Source organism: Oncorhynchus clarkii, chromosome 3, assembly GCF_045791955.1.
Source record: "Oncorhynchus clarkii lewisi isolate Uvic-CL-2024 chromosome 3, UVic_Ocla_1.0, whole genome shotgun sequence".
NCBI classification, from domain to species: Eukaryota; Metazoa; Chordata; class Actinopteri; order Salmoniformes; family Salmonidae; genus Oncorhynchus; species Oncorhynchus clarkii.
The window spans coordinates 59,592,581-59,615,337 of record NC_092149.1 but is presented as its reverse complement, the minus strand read 5'-3'; the positions used below and the strand labels follow the sequence as shown (position 1 = coordinate 59,615,337).

Sequence of the window (22,757 nt, the reverse complement as noted above, 5' to 3'; positions counted from 1 at the left end):
AACTTCTTGCGAAGAGAGCTTAATCATAGCCTCAAACGAATTAGCATAACGCAGCGGACATGAATACCCCTAGAAAATGTTCCTATTCATGAAAATCACAAATGAAATATATTGAGACACAGCTTAGCCTTTTGCTAATCACACTGTCATCTCAGATTTTCAAAATATGCGTTACAGCCAACGCTAGACAAGCATTTGTGTAAGTTTATCATGGCATAATACTATGCTAGGCTCTGCTGGCAGCAGGCAACATTTTCACGAAAATAAGAAAAGCAATCAAATTAAATCATTTACCTTTGAAGAACTTTGGATGTTTTCACTCAGGAGACTCCCAGTTAGATAGCAAATGTTCCTTTTTTCCAAAAATATTTTTTTTGTAGGCGAAATAGCTCCCGTTTGTTCATGCTTGGCTGAGAAATCGACCGGAAAATGCTACCGCTACAATGCCAAACTTTTTTCCAAATTAGCTCCATAATATCGACAGAAACATGGCAAACGTTGTTTAGAATCAATCCTCATGGTGTTTTTCACAGATCTATTCGATTATATATACGTCGGGACAATTGGTTTCTCATAAGAAGCGATTGGAAAAATGGCTACTTGTGTACTTTACGCAAGATTTTCTGCGGGAGCCATCATGTGACCTCTTGCTAAATGTGGTACCTTACGGCTATTCTTCAACATAAATGCGCAAAAAGACGCCACAATGCTGTAGACACCTTGGGGAATTCCTTAGAAAACGAAAGCTCATTCGTAGCTCATTCACAGCCATTTAAGGAGTCATAGGCATGAGGCGGTTAAAACAAATGTGGCACTTCCTGATTGGATTTTTATCTGGGTTTTGCCTGTAACATCAGTTCTGTTGCACTCACAGACAATATCTTTGCAGTTTTGGAAACGTCAGTGTTTTCTATCCAAAGCTGAAAATTATATGCATAGTCGAGCATCTTTTCGTGACAAAATATCTTGTTTAAAACGGGAACGTTTTTCATCCAAAAATTTAAATATCGCCCCCTAGTCGTAAAAGGTTAAGTTGCGTCATACTGCGGCAAACCTTGCGTGCTGCCTCAGCATTCTGTGGCACGTCATTTAATTCTCAGCCATTTTTTCTGTTACTGTAAGTTGTTGCTAGTTTGACCACCAGAAGGCATCTTTGAGAAGCATTTGATAGTATTACGTATTGGCAAACCAGAGATTTTAAAACCTTTTTTGTAATAACAGTATATGGGATTGATTTTAAGAAATTTGGCTTGATTAATATTAAGGTGTTTCTATTCAGAGAACAAGGAAATCCTCAGAGTTTCTATGGCGCTGTACAACGTGATGTCGGGAGTAGGCTCTAGGATCAGAGGATTCTAAGTTATTTGCCTTCACTAGACAACTTTGTTCCAATATTTCTGTAAGTCGGTGATATTTATTCCCATAGTACTTCGTTATGGGTCCATAACTAAAACAGCTTATGCATTTTGAAAGTTTTTTTTACTCATTATTTTATTAACGAAATGTGTTTATTTGCCTACTGTGCAGTCTACAGTAAATACTGTGGTAAACATGGGAAAGTGCCTAATTACATTCATAAGGGAGAGCAGGTCATGTCTGTACTACAGAATGCGGGGCACGCGGGAGACCGGTGTTATGTCCGGTGTGATATCTTCACTATTATTCTACAATGTAGAAAATAGTGAAAATAAAGAAAAATCCTCGAATGAGTAGATGTGTCCAAACTGACTGGTACTTGCTTAATTAATTAGATTAATATTATGGTGTTTCTATTCCATGAAAAATGAAAAATCCTCTGGGTTTCTGTTAGAATGGAACAGAAAATATGGCGCTGTACAATGTGACGGTAGGCAGTACAGTACTGGGCTATTTAGCTAAAGAATTCCTGTGTCCTGTGCACTGTAGACCAGGTGACGGGGAGGAAGGAGTAGGCTGTCTTTGTTCTTAACTGATTCCATTTATGCTATTTCATAGTTGTGATGTCTTCACTATTATTCTACAATGTAGAAAATAGTGAAAAATCCTGGAATGAGTAGGTGTCCCAAGTTTTGACTGGTACTTGCTTAATTAATTAGAATAATATTATGGTGTTTCTACTACATGAAAAACGAAACCCTCAGGGTTTCCGTTAGGATGGAATGGAAAATATGGCGGTTTGTTCGAATATTTCTGTAGGTCAGTGATATTTATTCCCATAGTAATTCGTTATGGATCCATAACTAAATCAACATCTGCATTTTTAAATGCAGTATTTTTTCATCATTATTTTATTAACGAAATGTGTTCATTTGTTTATTAGGCTACTGTGCAGTCTACAATACATACTGTAGTAAACATGGGAAAGTGCCTAATTCCTTACATAAGGGAGAGCAGCGCAGGAGACCGGGGTTCAAATCCCCGTCGGGGAGGAAGGAGTAGGCTGTCCTTGTAAATAGGAATTTGTTCTTAACTGATTCCATATGTGTTATTTTGTAGTTGTGATGTCTTCACTATTTTTCTACAATGTAGAAAATAGTAAAAATACCTACCAAGCAAGTTTTCATAAATCATTGGGTACAGTGTAAGAAAAAAGTCAGAGTAATCTGAAATGAGAGCATAATTCATGTTCAAATTTATAACATATATAGACATTTCATCATTAAGACCTTTTATGAAATGTCTGGAGGGTTAAAAGGGAGGGGGGGGTTCACACCTAGCTCAAGTTGGGGAGGGTGGGTTCACACCTAGCTCGGCTATTAGACAATTCTTTAGTAAAGGTTGAATAGTCTTGTTCAGCTAATAGCCCATCCTGCTTTGCTTGTGAAAAACTAATAATATTTTTTTCCCCTTTCCACACGTTAAAGATTCCAATAGATAAAGTGTTTTTAGCCACAATCGGCCCCAACCCAAGTTAATAGATTTGGGCACAGTCGATAGCATGCTGGACTTCGGGCTAGAATGTTAAGGGTTCAAAATCTGCTCCCTGCTTGCTATAATGAATGAGTTTGATACACCTGGTATTGGATATGGCTGAAAAAAAATTGGCTAAATAGCCATTTTCATAAGCAAACTTTATGACAAAATATGCACAATCGTTTGTCTCTACATTAACTAACATATTCCTCTCAAATATACACTTTTTGCTTGACTCGTTATGACGGTATAATTACTTAAATTTGTTTCCCCGTAATGTTTTGTCAGCCATCTTTGCTGAAGTCACCAGGGATGGGTGGCCCACGTCAAATTTGTCATTGCAACCACTCGATATGATTGGTCATATATAAACCTTGGGACCCAAATGGATAATGAGTGCTGTAACTCCCCCTTGTGGTCGTCTGGAGCAATGAAGCCGTGACGCTGGGTACCTCTAAGTCCCGCGGTGTAAGCTCACAACTTTTAAAGGAGGAACCTTTGAGGGTCTTGGAGCAGCCACTGGGTTAAGTTTGATTGCCTTTGGGGAAAGAAATAAAGGATCCAATTTGGGAAAGTCGTAATGCTGGTGAGTTACCACTGCCCTGATATCCAAAAGTTATTTCCGGCTGTATGCAGTAACACAAAACGCTTTGTGGTTTAAAAATGTAAGAAATAACACCCCAAAAAAACAAAATACTGCAAAGTTGCTTAGGAGCTAGAAGCAGAGCTTCCATGTGTATCGGCACCATCTTACATCATCCTGTTTCAGCATGAAAATGCCCCCATGCACAAAGTGAGGTCCATACAGAAATGCTTTGTCGAGACTGGTGTGGAAGATCTTGACTAGCCTGCACAGAGCCATGACCTCAACCCCATCGAACACCTTTGGGATGAATTGGAACGTTGAGTGCTAGCCAGGCCTAATCGCTCAACATAAGTGCCGACCTCGCTACTGTGGCTGAATGGAAGCAAGTCCCTGCAGCAGTGTTCCGACATCTAGTGGAAGACCTTCCCAGAAGAGTGGAGGCTGTTGTAACAACAAAGGGGGGACCAACTCCATATTAATGCCCATGATTTTGGAATTAGATACTTTTGATCATGTAGTGGATCTAAATCCACAATTTTCTAATTGTGTTGAGTCGCTCAGGTATCATATGAACACACACAAAACATGGTCAAATGTGTAGAATTGTAGGAAATTCACTTTAAATCTGCAACATTTTCACTCCGCCCAATGCAAAATGTGTACAATTGAACTTAACTGAAAATATTTATTTCTGCCAGTAAGAGGGGCGTGTGGAACTCTTTGGGGTCACGTGGTTTGCGAGGTGGGGGATTTATTACTATGCTGATAAATGACCATATCCATCTGGACCTTTACCACCTAGAAAATGTGTGTAACCTGACCTACTAAAATAGGAGTTGAGTACCTCTGATCTATAGGCTAGTACCAGATGTGATGCATCATTAAACCTCTCCACGCCATAAGGTTCTTGTTCACATTTCGTTCAAGATTTCACGATTTCCCCATGTTTCCATCAGTGGGTCACCTCTTTGTTGCTGTTATTCAACCATTACTATTTTCTGTCAGAATGATATTCATTGGCTCTCTGTTTTTAATTTAGTGGGTCTGAGGTTCACCTTGAAAGGGAGAGGGGGTGTGCAAGTCAATAGTAGGATGGTGTTCTTAATGTTTGGTACACTCAGTGCATTTTACATTTTTAAAAGTTATTCAAGTATAAATTACCAAAGTTACAATCGATTGCTAAAGATTTTCTGTTAATTACAAAAAATTAACATTATCTTTGGTAAATTACCGGTAGCTTTGCAACCTTAGGAATGGTGAATACAAGGCTGGCTTGCTGATTTGAATGTTTACTGGACTTCAGTCAGTCTCTGAGGAGGGAGGCTCACGTATGTGACTTGTTAAGCAAATGTTTACTCCTGAACTTATTTAGTCTTGCCCTAACAAAGTGGTTGAATACTTGTTGACTTTTGAAAAAAAAAATTCCACATAATCGGGTATTGTGCATAGGCCAGTGACAAAATCTAAATTTAATCAATTTTAAATTCAGGCGGTAACACAACAAAATGTGGAGAAAGTGTAGGCGTGTGAGTACTTTCTGAAGGCACTGTAGGTATCAGCCATTGCTAGCTTAGTTGCTAGCGTTCAAAGCTAGCTAGCTAACAACACAAATATCTGGAATAGTGACAAAGCAGTGGACGGAAGCAACTCAGACGGATTACCAGGACGTGTACTCGAAGCATGCGCAGACCAACTGGCAAGTGTCTTCGCTGACTTTTTCAACCTCTCCCTGACCAAGTCTGTAATACCTACATGTTACAAGCAGACCACAATAGTACCTGTGCCCAAGAAAGTGAAGGTAACCTGCCTAAATGATTACCAAAAGGCAGGTCATGGCTCACATCAATGGCATAATCCCGGATACCCTAGACCCACTCCAATTCGCATACCTCCCCAACACATCCACAGATGACTCAATCGCACTCCACATTGCCCTTTCCCACCTGGACAAAAGGAACACCTATGTGAGAGTGCTGTTCATTGACTTTAGCTCAGCATTCAACACCATAGTGCCCACAACACTCATCACTAAGCTAAGGACCTTGGGACTAAACACCTCCCTCTGCAACTGGATCCTGGACTTTCTGACGGGCCGCCCCCCAGGTGGTAAGGGTAGGCAATAACACGTCTGCCACTCTGATCCTCAACACTGGGGCCCCTCAGGGGCGCGTGCTTAGTCCCCTCCTGTACTCCCTATTCACCTACGATTGCGTGGCCAAACACGACTCGAACACCATAATTAAGTTTCCTGACGACACAACAGTGGTAGGCCTGATTTACCGACAACATTGAGACAGACCTGGCAGTCTCGGACCTCTCCCTCAACCTCTCCCTCAATGTGACCTATACAAAGGAGCTGGTCGTCGATTACAGGAAAAGGCGGGCTGAACAGTCCCCCATTAACATCGGTGGGGCTGTAGTGGAATGGGTCGAGAGTTTCAAGTTCCTTGGTGTCCACATCACCAACAAACTATCGTGGTCCAAACGCACCAAGACAGTCGTGAAAAGGGCACGACAATACCTTTTCCCCCTCAGAGGAGACTGAAAATATTCTACAACTGCACCATCGAGAGCATCCTGACCGGTTGCATCACTGCCTGGAATGGCAACTGCTAAGGCGCTACAGAGGGTAGTGCCTGGGGCCAAGCTTCCTGCCACCCAGGACCTATACACTAGGCGATGTTAGAGGAAAGCCCAAAAAATGGTCAAAGACTTCAGTCACCCTAGTCATAGACTGTTTTCTCTGCTACCGTACAGCAAGCGGTCCCAGAGCGCCAAGTCTAGGACCAAAAGTCTCTTTAACAGCTTCTACCCCCAAGCCTTCAGACTGCTGAACAATTAATCAAATGGCCACCCAAACTATTTACATTGGTACCAGTACCCCCTGTATATAGCCTCGTTATTGTTATTTTATTGTGTTGCTTTTTTATTATTTTTTACTTTGGTTTATTTGGTAAATATTTTCTTAACTCTTTAACTGCATTGTGCGTTAAGCGCTTGTAAGTATGCATTTCACGGAAAAGTCTACACCTGTATTCGGCATAAGTGACATACATTTTTGATTTGATTTACATGTTTTCAAGATGCGTACTGCCTCCAGCTCATTGTAAAGTCGTGTGTGATGCACTGATGAAGTCTGCCTTCCATTGCCTATGTTTTTGATGTTTGTAACAGCAGCTCTCGCGCTGTCTGACAGATTTTCCTCTCAAAGACTGTGTGCTGTACGCGTTTTATAAATAAGATGCATAATGAATATACTGTACATGCCCCAATTTAAGTCCACACAATTATGCAAATTATCCTATAGACCGATAAGAACGACCAGTCAAATGTGCAGTACCAGTCAGAAGTTTGGACACACCTACTCATTTAAGTTAAAAAATATATATTTTTAAATCCGTTATTTTCCCAGGTAAGTTGACTGAGAACACATTCTCATTTGCAGCAACAACCTGGGGAATAGTTACAGGGGAGAGGAGGGGGATGAATGAGCCAATTGTAAACTGGGGATTATTAGGTGACCGTGATGGTTTGAGGGCCAGATTGGGAATTTAGCCAGGACACCGGGGTTAACACCCCTACTCTTACGATAAGTGCCATGGGATCTTTAATGACCTCAGAGAGTCAGGACACCCGTTTAACGTCCCATCCGAAAGACAGCAGTTAGTAGTTATTTTGAATATCCCCAAAAATTCTAAAATAAATTGCAACAAAAGGCTGGCATTTTGAGTTTGGGGTGTTAAAAATAATTTATCGACAGGCTTTTGTCTCTGACAATGCTGCCGTACAGGAATGCCTGCCTAACATGAATATTAGACTAGGCCTATATCTCCTTTGTAAAGATAATATTAATGGTAATATTAGGCTACTCTTTATTGTAATATTATATGTTTAGGAGATTTCGCCTATCACCAACTGTTGCTGTGTGGATAGCTCCTCTGGAATGATCTTTCAGTAGTCCACAAGATAAATGAGTTCTTCAACGACCTCAGTATCAGTCTTTTCCTCTCAACAGCTGTTGCTCTATGCAGCCTGTTGCAATATCTAGCTATTTTTAAACCGGAAGAATATGATTGCTCTGGATAGTTAGTCTTGTCCCTGGCCTAACCCCTGATGGAAAGACTGATAATCCTTGTGCCCACCATTACTAATTCATCCTATTTTACTATTAGCCACAAGACAGTTTCTCTCCGTTTACACACGTCCATAATGAATGAAGGCCCTTTGTGTTGCCTGATTAGGTACCGCACTGCCACTAAAGTTACAGTGCATTCAGGAATTATTCAGACCCCTTGACTTTTTCCACATTTTGTTTACGTTACAGCTTTATTCTAAAATGTATTACATAAAAAAAAATCCTCATTGATCTACATGCAATACCCCATAATGACATAGTGAAAACAGGGTTTCAGAATTGTATGCATATTGTGCAAAAACAGATACCTTATTTACATAAGTATCCAGACCCTTTGCTTCGCTTCATACTCGTCGCCAAACCCACTGGCTCCATGTCATCTACAAGACCCTGCTAGGTAAAGTCCCCCCTTATCTCAGCTCGCTGGTCACCATAGCATCTCCCACCTGTAGCACACGCTCCAGCAGGTATATCTCTCTAGTCACCCCCAAAACCAATTCTTTCTTTGGCCGCCTCTCTTTCCAGTTCTCTGCTGCCAATGACTGGAACAAACTACAAAAATCTCTGAAACTGGAAACACTTATCTCCCTCACTAGCTTTAAGCACCAACTGTCAGAGCAGCTCACATATTACTGCACCTGAACATAGCCCACCTATAATTTAGCCCAAACAACTACCTCTTTCCCAACTGTATTTAATTTATTTATTTATTTTGCTCCTTTGCACCCCATTATTTTTATTTCTACTTTGCACATTCTTCCATTGCAAAACTACCATTCCAGTGTTTTACTTGCTATATTGTATTTACCTTGCCACCATGGCCTTTTTTGCCTTTACCTCCCTTCTCACCTCATTTGCTCACATTGTATATAGACTTGTTTATACTGTATTATTGACTGTATGTTTGTTTTACTCCATGTGTAACTCTGTGTCGTTGTATCTGTCGAACTGCTTTGCTTTATCTTGGCCAGGTCGCAATTGTAAATGAGAACTTGTTCTCAACTTGCCTACCTGGTTAAATAAAGGTAAAATAAATAAATAAATTAGACTCTTAATTGAGCTCCGGTGCATCCTGTTTCCATTGATCATCCTTGAGAGGTTTCTACAACTTGATTGGAGTCCACCTGATGTAAATTCTATTAATTTGACATGATCTGGAAATGCACACCTGTCTATATAAGGTCCCCCAGTTGACAGTGCATGTCAAAGCAAAAACCAAGCCACGATGTCGAAGGAATTGTCCGTAGAGCTCCAAGACCGGATGGTGTCGTGGCACAGATCTGGGGAAGGGTATCAAAACATTTCTGTAGCATTGAAGGTCCCCAAGAACACAGTGACCTCCATCATTCTTAAATGGAAGAAGTTTGGAATCACCAAGACTCTTCCTAGAGCTGGCTGCCCGGCCATACTGAGCAATCGGGGGATAAGGGCCTTGGTCAGGGAGGTAACCAAGAACCCGATGGTCACTCTGAAGGAGCTCCAGAGTTTCTCTTTGGCGATGAGAGCACCTTCCAGAAGGAAAACCATCTCTGCAGCACTCCACTAATCAGTAGTGTATAGACAGAAGCCACTCCTCAGTAAAAGGCACAGGACAGCTTCTTGGAGTTTGCCAAAAGGCACCTCTTAGACCATGAGAAACAAGATACTCTGGTCTGATGAAACCAAATTTGAACTCTTTGGCCTGAATGTCAAGAGTCACGTCTGGAGGAAACCTGGCACCATCCCTACGGTGAAGCATGCTGTGGGGATGTTTTTCAGCGGCAGGGATTGGGAGACTAGTCAGGATCGAGGGAAAAGATGGAAGCAGCAAAGTACAGAAATATCCTTGATTTAAAAACCTGCTCCAGAGTGCTCAGGACCTCAAACTGGGGTGAAGGTTCACCTTCCAACAGGACAACGACACTAAACACACAGCCAAGATGACGCAGGAGTGGCTTCGGGACAAGTCTCAATGTCCTTGAGTGGGCCAACCAGAGCCCGGACTTGAACCCATTTGATCATCTCTGAAAATAGCTGTGCAGCAACGCTCACAATCCAACCTGACAGAGCTTGAGAGGATCTGCAGAGAAGAATGGGAGAAACTCCCCAAATACAGCTTGTAGCGTCATACCTAAGAAGACTTGAGGCTGTAATCTCTGACAAAGATGCTTCAACAAAGTACTGAGTAAAGGTTCTGAATACTTATGTAAATGTGATATTTCAGGGTTTTTTGTATAATTTGCAACATTTTCTAAAAACCTGTTTTTGCTTTTGAATTATGGGGTGTTGTGTAGATTGAAAAAAAAAAAGACACAATTGAATCCATTTTAGAATAAGGCTCTAACGTAACAGAATTTGGAATACTTGAAGGGGTCTGAATACTTTCCGAATACACTATATATCTAGCTTGTGACTGTAGGTGGCTGGTTTGTCCTCGACGTCCTGGTGGACAGAGAGCATTGTGGGTCAAATCTGGAACGTCTTGGTTGTTGTTTTTCCATTATGTTAGTCATACTGGCTGGCACTAATCTCAGCTGCTAGTCAAACATGGACATAATCCTAAAATGATATACCTGGGCCATGGTATGATCCTGCATTGATACACCATTCATGGTCCAAATCCACACTTTAGCCTACTTCAAACCTAGGCTAGATTTCTGCCTTGTAAAAAATGTATTCAGAAGTACTTTGGATGACACTTTTTTTTACTCTTCTAAATGCTAACTCACGGTGCTCAAAAACTGTGTAATAATTTACCTGTTCTACTTAACGCGCAGAGAGATCCCCATCTGGTAGGTGAGGCTAAGCGTCCTGCTCGGACTACCCAAAGAAATATGGTGTGTGAGATAGGAGCCCTTAATATTCCTTCTGTGAGAACCCTCTGCAGTTATTAGGACACAGTAGTCATAGAGAGAGCAGAGAAAATACCACTGTATTAATATCCCCTGGCCTGCATCTGTGCCATCCTCATTCTCACAGCAATTTGTCTGTCATTATTCAACCCTATGCCAAATAGGCAGATGAGAATATTGTCCTAAATTTGCAAGGGAAATGCAGACATCACACCTTAAGGGCCAGGAATTGGATTGACTTTTAACCTCTGTGAGATAACTGAGAAAATGTGCTGGAAGGTGTAGCTTGGTGTCAACCTAAAGGTGTAAAGGTAAGGAGGGGTTCTTTACCCAGTCGTATCTGTACACCAAGCTGTACATCTATGTTCTCGTCGTGTTAAAATAGTGTGTGGAAATCAATCTCTCCATCAACCCTGAGCTGTGTGAAGATGTCTGATCGGTGTGGGGACTGGAGAGAGAAAGTGGGATTACGCCAGATAGAAGACCGCCCCCTAATAGCCTACCCCTGTGAGGTGAGCAGGAGGGAAAACGTTGGAACGGTGTGTGTTTGCCTGTGCGTGCATGCGTGCTGCGAGAGACTAGATCGGCTTTCAGATAGACTTTAGAGCAGGGTCCTTTATGCTCCACAGGCTCAGTAGACAGTCTATTCTCCTGATAGTGGGCCAGGCTGTAGAAATGTAATAGGCTTTGGGGGCTGATCGCTCTTTCAGGGCATCCGATCTCTGGTTCTGCTGCACCCACCCTACATCTCAGTGAAATAGGTTTGAAGGAGCAGGGCCAACGGTATCAAGGCTGTGGAATTCCTGGACATGGAAAAGTTATGGCATTGTGTTCACAAAGATGATTCGGCGCTCTGTGAAATGCAACAGTTTAGGTTGGTTTTATTTTATATCAAGCAAGTCCCTCTCTCTGTAGATGCTAATATAAGGAATCGAACGAATACATTGTTGCCAAACATGTAAGAGCATTTCACAACATCCAAGTGCTAAGTGTCATTAAAAAAGCTCTTGTTATCTACAATCTTTGACTGCATGGAATCTTCAGTGGAGGCATCTGGTAGGCTTCTACTGGTGTGTGGGAGTGTCATCTGGAAAGGAACATGGCCCTTGACCCCGTTCACTTCTGGCATCTTTGCTGTGCCAGAAGTGCACTCCTGCACTTTATTACCCCTTGTACCCATGTGCCAGTGCAGCTGGAGGAGGGCTCTCTAGCCGTCATGCCTGCAGCACACTGGCTACTTCTGCCAGGAGATGGCCTGGCGATGCAGCTGCTTCTTTTTGGCTCGGACTCCCCAGTCAGTGTCTCTGCTCTCTACGCCTACTGGCTCTGACTCATCAGCCATACTTTGGTGATGGGGTCAGACCTGATGATTTCACAGTGCCTGAAGTTGTTTGTGAACCAGGCAACCTCCATATCCCACAGAAATTGCAGGGATATCTGCCTTAACCTGAAATTATGGGTCAATTGTAGCTTTTTAGAAAACTGTTTAGGTTGAGACACTTCCAGGTTTGAAGATGTTCCATTGGTCGATGCTTTATTATCCAGATAGATTGCTCTGTTATTTCACAATGATTTATTTTCCTCCTTATTCCTCTGTAAGGTTGTACACATTCTGAAAGCCATATAGCCTAGCCAGTGTGTGTGTGTGCCTGCGCATGCGTGCACTAATAATAGGCTGCACAACATATTAAAAGTCGTTAAAGCAAGTGGCTAATATTTTTTAAGGGCTTAAGATGTGTTTAACAGAGCAGAACCTGTGTTTTCTCAGAAGGGTTCCAATGCTGATTCGTAATGAGTGTGTCTGGTGTCAAGCTGCTGCTAATTAGACCTAGCAGTCCGTTTCCTTCCGCTCAGGTCGGATCAGGGTTAGGGAAGGAGGGAACAGCTCTGGTTTTATAGCCATCTCTCAATCACAGGCCCATCATGGCTCAGAATCACACAGGATTTTATTGGACGTCATCCCAATTATTGACCTCTTAAGACAACCCTGTATGCTGGAGACCGTGCCTAGAGAACAGCTCATTACTGGGACATGGTTGCTCAACCAGTGCGTTAGACTAGAGTAACTTGAGCCTGGCCCTGCCATCAAACCTTCCTGCTGATAGGCAACACAGGTCCCCCAGGAGACTGCTGGGAATTCCACCAGCTAAACTGCTGCTGCTCACTGTATATCTCACTCTCTCTCCTCTTCTTTCTCTCTCGTTCTTTCTCGTTCTCTCTCTGTCTCTCTCTCGTTCCCTATTTCTCTCGCTCTCTTCATCTGCAGATGAAGGCTACTATCAGAGTGGAAAATTCCAGTTTGAAATAAACGTCCCTGAAGCTTACAACATGGTGGTAAGTGGTCATGTCTCATTAGAAATGGTGTGTTTGTGTTTGTGCGTGCGTGGTGTGGGGTCCGATTGAGGTGCTACTGAGCACTGAGAACAGGTGATGAGGGATGCAGAGGAGGACTCGCCGTTTAGTTGTTTCCATTTCCATGGCTAATTCTTAGTTTAATAACACCCGCACACACACACCAGAGGCCTTACAATCATACAGTCCACCAAAGTTAGGACAGCTCAGGGTCATGAAATCATTCTGATCCTCCCTCCCATTTGAATGTCCCCATGGCCAATACATACCAGGGCTGTGTCTGAAATGGCACCCTATTCCCAACATAGTGCACCACCTTTGAGCAGAGCCCTTGTCAATAGGGTTCTCTTTTGGATTTAACGCACAAGTTCTGTGGAGATTAAACCCTGGTGCTGTGCAGCACTGTGGGTAATTTACACTCTCCCAGTTTGCCTCCCGTCCACAGCTCCATCAGGAGAAAGTGAGTACAGGTCCTCTCGGTAAACGGCCTGGCATGGAGTTGTAGGTGGCAGGGATGCAGGGTGAGTTACAGCCCAACACAGAACAGTCTCAGCCTTTAGTTTTCCCTCCATCCCTCCATTCTCTTCCTTGTTTTTATGCCACCCATCCATCCTGGACGCCGTTTTATCTCACCTCCACACTGCTCGTCTTAATACACAAACACGCGTGCACGCACGCACACACTCCTGTGTGTCATCAGGAACAGTCCAGGCTTTGAATTTACAGCCTGTTTATTCCAAAACCTTACGCTCTGTGCTTTACAGCCTGTTTCTATTGAAGACCTTACGCTTTGTGCTTTATCTTAATGGTGAATTTGCAGCCTGTTTATACAAAGACGCTCTGTGCTCTGTGCTTTGTCTTAATGGGGGCTAATTAGACAGGCAGTAAAGGCTTTGTATGGATTTACCTGCCTTTTATGAGAGCTCATAAACGGCCTGAAAGAGACTCATAAAGAGCATGAGTTTTATTTGCATTTTTTAGGCCTAGCCCCTAGATACTCAACACATCTGACCATTCTAGCAAACTGGGCCACAGTTTTAAACAAATCTTTTCAATCGATATATTATTTATGAATTTTGAAATGACTTGATCCCAGCCTTTTAATAATGAATTTGACTGGTTATTCTAAGCCTTTTCAGGTTGTTGTAAGGTGGTCAACTGAGGAGTTTGATAATGGTGTAAGAGGGGTCGACATTTTAAGGACTGGCTCTTAGCCAGGACTGGCCTCATTAGCATTCAATTCTATTTTGGGACTTCAGACGAAACGTTTGCACTGCACATCACAGGACTTAGTTATTGTCATCTCAGAGTATTGGCATAGCCAACTGGTCACTTTTTCATTAATCTTTCCCTATCTAGTTCACCTTCGTTAGAAAATGGGCAACGGCTGCTTTAGGTAGTGGCTTAATGTTCCCGAGGCCCTTGCCTTTCTCACAGGCTTGACAACCTAACATAAGATAAACAAGATGGCGCAAAAGTTGTGATTTAGCAAGTTATTTCATTCAATGTCTCTCATGGAATATATCATTGTGCACGGTAAAAAAAAGGCAAGATTTGGGAAATTGACTGGAGCAGAGAGTGGTATTTTAAGAAAAGTAAAGTCCGCTGTGAGCCCAAACACTTCCAAAGTGGTGTTGTCCTCTTATCAAATTGCCTAGGACTCTGTCTTCTAGAAGCGTCTTTGAAGAACTATTGCAGACTGACGCTTCTATTTCTCTCTCTATACTGTGTGTATAACGATGTATTTATCTCTCAAGGTGCCACCCTCTTCTCACAGTTTTGAGGAGCACTAATGAGGTCTAAGGCTGACGTATGATCAAATAAACAATGTTAAAGAAGAAGGCACTGCTTTTTTTTGTGGCGTTTGTCTTGTTTGTTTTTGTTTTCATGTTTGGTTCAGTCTGGGGGAGAAAATATACAAGGGTTTCTTTTGAAGATTCTCAGCACCATATGAAAGTATGTCTCCTCCTGAGCTATGCTGTGCTTTGTATGTTGGTTTGTGGAGGTTGGTTTTCCTCAGGCAGTATTCCATACTGTCCCAATCAAACCTTGTGATAAAATGGGTCTTAACCTCTTCCTCAGGCTCAAGAGAGAGCTGGCTGGTGGATGAGATTAATCCTAATCTGTTCCATGTTTTTTCTCCCCAGCCTCCCAAAGTGAAATGTCAGACCAGAATATGGCACCCCAACATCGCTGAGACAGGGGAGATCTGTTTGAGGTAATGAACTCTTTCTCACATTGCCAAACACTGATTGGCTTTCATCCTGTGTGTGTGTATTTTTAAAGGATGGCGATTCAGAAATGGACTACATGGACAGATTCCAAAGTGTGGTTAGTGGACACAGGAGCCCCAGCAGTGGTCAAGCAGTTTTGTGTGTGTGAGATATATATGCTGGGGCTGGAGAGAGGAAAACATTTACAGGCAGATTTGATGTCTGACTAGTCTCTAGTTATTCTCAGAACCTTGGAGAGCAGCTAATGACCATACAAGAGTGCTGCTGTAAAAATACATATCTTCATGATAACAAACTGACATCTAGTCATCAGCACATGAAAGGTCGAGAAAAGCAGATATTTTAAGATGCCTGGCTGGCTGACTTTCTTTTGGGATGTCCAATCATTTACAGAGCAATAAATATCACAGGTGAGAATGTCATGGGGGAACAGGTCTGACTGTAGTAGTAGGCTATTTCTATATTGTGATTTCCGACTTGATGATGGAGATTTTGATTTCTTCTGGTTTCTATTTTCCCAGTTTGTTGCGGGAGCACTCTATCGACGGCACTGGCTGGGCCCCTACGAGAACATTAAAGGTGAGTCTCTAATCACTGTATCACCAGCACCTATAGCTCAGACTGATATCAGTGACCATCTTAATGAACCTCTGTGGTCCCAACGCCCCCGCTCTTAAACTAGTAGTGGATCTTTAAAGCACCGTTCACCCTCCTACTCTGAGAGGGAGATGAATACTGCTGCAGGGGGAGGAGAACATGGGAGCCCTAGTCTAAAAGGAGCTTTGTACGTCATAAAAGTATGCAAGGAGTGTAAATTGCCATTCATTGTGGAAGTAGCGATTGCAAAGCGCTTTCAAAATCCCTTACCTGCTTCTTAAGGTTCTTTCTAAGATCTCAACAAGCACAGTGTGTTCTGTAAACTAAGCAGTAACCATGACAGTATATTTCCCAGACTTTCTCATCTCTACTACTGAAAGAACACAGTCTTCTCTTGAAAGGAGGGCACTTTGAATTGTGTGAGAGTTTAATGCCATTAGCCCTAATTTCCGGTTGGTAGACTGCAAAACTGAGAATGTAGGATAAATCTCTTGGTTTGACCTGGTGAACTTTGCTAAACTTGTCTCTGTTGTGGGGTGTGTGTTATTGATCCAAAGATACTGTGATTTCTCTGAACGAGGCCCCATTCTACTCTGTGGTGGTGGTCTGCTGCTAACAGGTATTGCTCCTGAGGGAGTTGGCTCACTATGAAGCAGGGCTCCTTGCTTGAAAACCCCAATGGTTTTCCTTTGATAAATGGCACGTGCTTGACCCGAGAGCCACGATGTTGAACATGTGCTATGCATTGAACTTGCTTTGCATTTCCAGATAGATTTAAGATCCCTTGTCAAAAAATCATTGGGTGTTTCAAATTCTAAACCTAAAGTGAGGGAGAAAAAGTATTTGATCCCCTGCTGATTTTGTACGTTTGCCCACTGACAAAGAAATGACCAGTCTATAATTTTAATGGTAGGTTTATTTGAACAGTGAGAGACAGAATAACAACAAAAAAATCCAGAAAAACACATGTCAGAAATGTTATAAATTGATTTGCATTTTAATGTGGGAAATCAGTATTTGACCCCCTCTCAATCAGAAAGATTTCTGGCTCCCAGGTGTCTTTTATACAGGTAATGAGCTGAGATTAGGAGCACACTCTTAAAGGGAGTGCTCCTAAACTCAGTTTGTTACCTGTATTAAAGACACCTGTCCACAGAAGCAATCAATCAATCAGATTCCAAACTCTGCACCATGGCCAAGACCAAAGAGCTCTCCAATGATGTCAGGAACAAGATTGTAGACCAACACAAGGCTGGAATGGGCTACAAGACCATCGCCAAGCAGCTTGGTGAGAAGGTGACAACAGTTGGTGCGATTATTTGCAAATGGAAGAAACACAAAAGACCTGTCAATCTCCCCCGGCCTGGGGCTCCATGCAAGATCTCACCTCGTGGAGTTGCAATGATCATGAGAATGGTGAGGAATCAGCCCAGAACTACACGGGAGGATCTTGTCAATGATCTCAAGGCAGCTGGGACCATAGTCGCCAAGAAAACAATTGGTAACACATTACGCCGTGAAGAACTGAAATCCTGCAGCGCCCGCAAGGTCGCCCTGCTCAAGAATGCACATAAACTTCTTTAAACTTCTTCACAACAGTATCTCGGACCTGCCTGGTGTGTTCCTTGTTCTTCATGATGCTCTCTGCGCTTTTAACGGACCTCTGAGACTATCACAGTGCAGGTGCATTTATACGGAGACTTGATTACACACAGGTGGATTGTATTTATCATCATTAGTCATTTAGGTCAACATTGGATCATTCAGAGATCCTCACTGAACTTCTGGAGAGAGTTTGCTGCACTGAAAGTAAAGGGGCTGAATAATTTTACACGCCCAATTTTTCAGTTTTTGATTTGTTAAAAAAGTTTGAAATATCTAATAAATGTCGTTCCACTTCATGATTGTGTCCCACTTGTTGTTGATTCTTCACAAAAAAATACAGTTTTATATCTTTATGTTTGAAGCCTGAAATGTGGCAAAAGGTCGCAAAGTTCAAGGGGGCCGAATACTTTCGCAAGGCACTGTATATGCCCGTCTGAAATTATTCAATGAACATCTGAGTGATTCAGAGGACACCTGGGGGAAGGTGTTGTGGTCAGATGAGACCAAAATGGAGCTCTTTGGCATCAACTCAACTCGCCGTGTTTGGAGGGGGAGGAATGCTGCCTATGATCCCAAGAACACCATCCCCACTGTCAAACATGGAGGTGGAAACATTATGCTTTGGGGCTGTTTTTCTGCTAAGGGGACAGGACAACTTCACCGCATCAAAGGGACGATGGACGTGGCCATGTACCGTCAAATCTTGGGTGAGAACCTCCTTCCCTCAGCCAGGGCATTGGAAATGGATTGTGGATGGGTATTCCAGCATGACAATGACCCAAAACACACGGCCAAGGCAACAAAGGAGTGGCTCAAGAAGAATCACATTAAGGTCCTGGAGTGGCCAAGCCAGTCTCCAGACCTTAATCCCATAGAAGATCTGTGGAGGGAGCTGAAGGTTCGAGTTGCCAAACGTCAGCCTCGAAACCTTAATGACTTGGAGAAGATCTGCAAAGAGGAGTGGGACAAAATCCCTCCTGAGATGTGTGCAAACCTGGTGGCCAACTACAAGAAACGTCTGACTTCTGATTGCCAACAAGGGTTTTGCCACCAAGTAATGTTTTGCAGAGGGGTCAAATACTTATTTCCCTCATTAAAATGCAACTTAATTTATACAATTTTTGACATGCATTTTCCTGGATTTTTTTGTTGTTATTCTGTCTCTCACTGTTCAAATAAACCTACCATTAAAATTATAGACTGATCATTTCTTTGTCAGTGGGCAAATGTACAAAATCAGCAGGGGATCAAATACTTTTTTCCCTCCCTGTAGGCCTATTAAAGATGTGTCAAATCTTTTCATATGACTTATGACTAGCACATACCACTTTTATTTTTTTATGAGAGTGCCTTTTGTATCTTTGGTAATATTCTAATATATTTCCAGACAGGAGACATGAAGTGACTTTGAAGTCAACCCTGAGGCCTTGATTGTGTCTCACTGGTGTTTCTCTTATCAGAAGCCACTGTGAGTCACAACCCAACCCATCTCTGCGTAACGCCTACGTCACATCTTCCGTCTCCTCTCTTCCCCTTTGACACACTGAGATACAGTACCGCTCGAATGGATTCAGTTTGTAGTGTCACAGCCACTCTATTTAGGCCCTGAGCTCAAAACTATTGATTACATTGATGGCGAGGGAGATGAGGTGACACTGAAAGGCGACAATGTTATTGTTGTGCGGTTGCTCGTCTCCTAGACGTCACAGTTGCAATACCTTATACCACACACACACACACACACACACAGGCACACGGAAAGACACACACACAGGCACACGGAAACACAGATACAAGCACACACACTCGCACATTCTCCCTGGCTCACTCATCGTCTTCTGTTTCTGCAATTCAGGTGTAATTAACAACTCTGATATCCCCATGACGACGTCCTCAGGTGGTTCCCTGGCTAGCTAACGTCTTACTTAGCTACCGATGACACCCACAGCCAGCCAGGTTCATTTACTGCATGATGACTGTTTCAAAAGCCGTTACCGTGGCATGTTTCAAATTCTTATGATATGAAGTTATTCTCATTAGCCTGACTCAGTTCGTTTTTATGCTGTGATAACATCTAGAAGCCTAGCTAAGGTGTGTAAGAAGGATAGGACCTGACTTGAGGCAGTGATGTACAGTAACTATTAGAGAGAATAGGATGCACTGGAGGAATACTAACTGTCAGTTCTGAGGAAAAGATTGGAATCATTAGTCTTTAGGAGGAGGTGATTTAAAAGTCAGTCCCTAAAGTGATGGCCATGGTCTGTTTCCTTGCCTGTTCAGGCTCTTTCTACTGGACACCTGTGATTTTGCGTGTCAGTTAGCCAGCCTAGTAATTGAAGTAATCTGCTGCTGTACAAGGTCTGCTTTCCAAATGGCACCCTATTCCTTAAATAGTGCACTACTTTTGACCAGCGACTATACAGTGGGGCAAAAAAGTATTTAGTCAGCCACCAATTGTGCAAGTTCTCCCACTTAAAAAGATGAGAGGCCTGTAATTTTCATCATAGGTACACTTCAACTATGACAGACAAAATGAGAAAAAAAATCCAGAAAATCACATTGTAGGATTTTAAATTTATTTGCAAATTATGGTGGAAAATAAGTATTTGGTCAATAACAAAAGTTTCTCAATACTTTGTTATATACCCTTTGTTGGCAATGACAGAGGTCAAACGTTTTCTGTAAGTCTTCACAAGGTTTTCACACACTGTTGCTGGTATTTTGGCCCATTCCTCCATGCAGATCTCCTCTAGAGCAGTGATGTTTTGGGGCTGTTGCTGGGCAACACAGACTTTCAACTCCCTCCAAAGATTTTCTATGGGGTTGAGATCTGGAGACTGGCTAGGCCACTCCAGGACCTTGAAATGCTTCTTACGAAGCCATTCCTTCATTGCCGGGGCGGTGTGTTTGGGATCATTGTCATGCTGAAAGACCCAGCCACGTTTCATCTTCAATGCCCTTGCTGATGGAAGGAGGTTTTCACTCAAAATCTCACGATACATGGCCCCATTCATTCTTTCCTTTACACGGATCAGTCGTCCTGGTCCCTTTGCAGAGAACTTGCACAATTCGTGGCTGACTAAATACTTTCTTGCCCCACTGTATGTCCTTTAGCTCTCAAAGTACTACAATATATAGGGAATAGGGTGCCATTTGGAACGTAGCCTACATACTATTGGCAGTAGCGGGACCGCAACAGGAAGAGACTGTTGCCGTGTCTGAATACTCATGCTTGTGTTCTAAATAGTAGGCTTTTTGGGTATGAAGAAAATAGAGCTTTCTTTAGGCAATGAACAACTACTCTGATAGAAAACGGCCTATGTGGCATCGATATTAGTCAGAAACATTTATTCTACTGTCAAAAAATGTACTACAAAGTGTAAATGGGGATCATTTTTGTCACAAGGTCAGTCTCGTCCAAAACAGAGTTTTGTAAGTGAGTTTGTCTTGACTTGAGGTTTGGGTTTTGATTTCGACAACGCTCACTTGCCCACTAACACAAGATACACAACTGTGGTCAATCCACTCTATCCATCCTACCGCAGAACACAGACAGCGAGAGCGACTTCCCAGCAGCGGTTCAGACATCCACTGCCTTTTAGAAAGTATTCAGACCCCTTTACTTCTTCCACATTTGGTTTTGTTACAGGTTGAATTTGAAATAGATTCAATTCAGGTCACTGGCTTACACACAATACCCCAGAATGTCAAAGTGGAATTGTGATTTTTACAAATTTTCACTAATTAATAGCTGGAATGTCTTGAATCAATAAGTATTCCACCCCTTTGTTATGGCAAGCCTAAATACATTCAGGAGTCAAAATGTGCCTAACCAGTCACAAAATAAGTTGCATAGACTCTTTGTGCAATAATAGTGTTTAACATGTGTTTTTTTTATGACAGCCTCATCTCTCTACCCCACACATACAATTATCTGTAAGGTCCCTTAGTTGAGCAGTAAATACAGAGAGACTCATCCATGCTTTTATTACAAGCAAAATTGACTACTGTAATGCTCTCCTGTCTGGTCTAAGAAAGCGATTGGGCAAATGCGAAACATACAGAATGCTGCAGTGCGTGTACTGACCAAGACCAGACGGAGAGCACACATTACACAGGTTTTAAGGTCTCTGCACTGACTGCCTGTGAGTTTTAGAATACATTTTAAGATTGTTCTATTGGTTTTTAAATCAATCCACAATTGTGCACCCCAATACATGTTAGATATGCTTTTACGTTCTGTACCCAGTAGGTCCTTCAGGTCCTCTGGCACTGGCATTTTAACTATCCCAATGCCCAGGACCATGATGCAGGCTTAAGTTATTATGCCTCCAGTCTCTGGATCAGCCTGCCAGAGAAACTGAGGAAACTGTGGGCATATTTAAGACATCTTAAAACACATCTTTAGCTTTTCTTTTCCTCAGGGTGTTTTTTAGTTGTTCAGTTTGTTAATCTTATGTTTGTTGTGTAGAAAATATTTCAGCTTTTATTTATTCATGATTGTTTTTATTAATTAATGTATTGCCATTAAATATCCCTTTGAGCATGGTGAAGTTATTAATTACACTTTGGTTGGTGAATCAATACACCAAGTCACAACAAATATGGACTATTTGCCCCCCCCCCCCCCCCCCCCCCCCTTACACTGCTGCTACTCTGTTGTTATCGTCTTTGCATAGTCACTTTTAATAACTCAACCTACATGTACATATTACTTCAACTAACCGATGCCTCTCGCACATTGACTCTGTACCGATACCCCCCTGTATATAGTCTCGCTATTGTTATTTTGCTGCTGCTCTTTAATTACTTGCTACTTTTATTTCTTATTCTTATCCATATATATTTTTTAACTGCATTGTTGGTTAGGGGCTCGTAAGTAAGCATTTAACTGTAAGGTATTTGGCGCATGTGACTAATAAAACTTGATTTGAACAAAGATGCAGGCGTCCTTCCTAACTTAGTTGACGGAGAGGAAGGAAACCGCTCTGAGATATTCAAGCATAGTGGTGGCTACATCATGTTGTGTGTGTGATTGTAACCATTAAGGACTGGGGAGTCTTTCAGGATAAAAAAAAACTTAATGGAGCTAAGCACAGGCAGAGGAAAACCCAGTTGTCTGTTTTCCACCAGACTGGGAGATTAATTTACCTTTCAACAGGACAATAATGTGACTCTACATAAAAATTTAGTGTGCAAATTACATTGCGGTGCTAAGTACTCTCAGCCGGCAAATGCTATTTGTGTGTCTGAGCCATCAGCTGCCAGTAGCCGGCCCATCGGAACAAGCTGTCTATTAGCTGCCAGTAGCCGGCACATCGGAACAAGCTCTCTATTAGCTACCAGTAGCTGGTCCATAGGAACAAGCTCTCTATTAGCTACCAGTAGCTGGTCCATAGGAACAAGCTCTCTATTAGCTACCAGTAGCTGGTCCATAGGAACAAGCTCTCTATTAGCTACCAGTAGCTGGCCCATAGGAACAAGCTGTCTATTAGCTGCCAGTAGCCGGCACATCGGAACAAGCT

The 22,757-nt window shown here is 42.4% G+C and overlaps 1 protein-coding gene across 1 annotated transcript in view; it reads left to right on the top strand.

Annotated features, from left to right (window-relative positions):
* Nucleotides 1-22,757, top strand: part of LOC139400114 (NEDD8-conjugating enzyme UBE2F) — an 87,897-nt gene that overhangs the window by 33,289 nt on the left and 31,851 nt on the right. Inside the window, exons 5-7 of the mRNA XM_071145146.1 lie at nt 12,711-12,778; nt 14,944-15,014; nt 15,552-15,609. Coding sequence (XP_071001247.1) covers nt 12,711-12,778; nt 14,944-15,014; nt 15,552-15,609 — 197 coding nt within the window. The remainder of the gene's footprint in view (nt 1-12,710; nt 12,779-14,943; nt 15,015-15,551; nt 15,610-22,757) is intronic.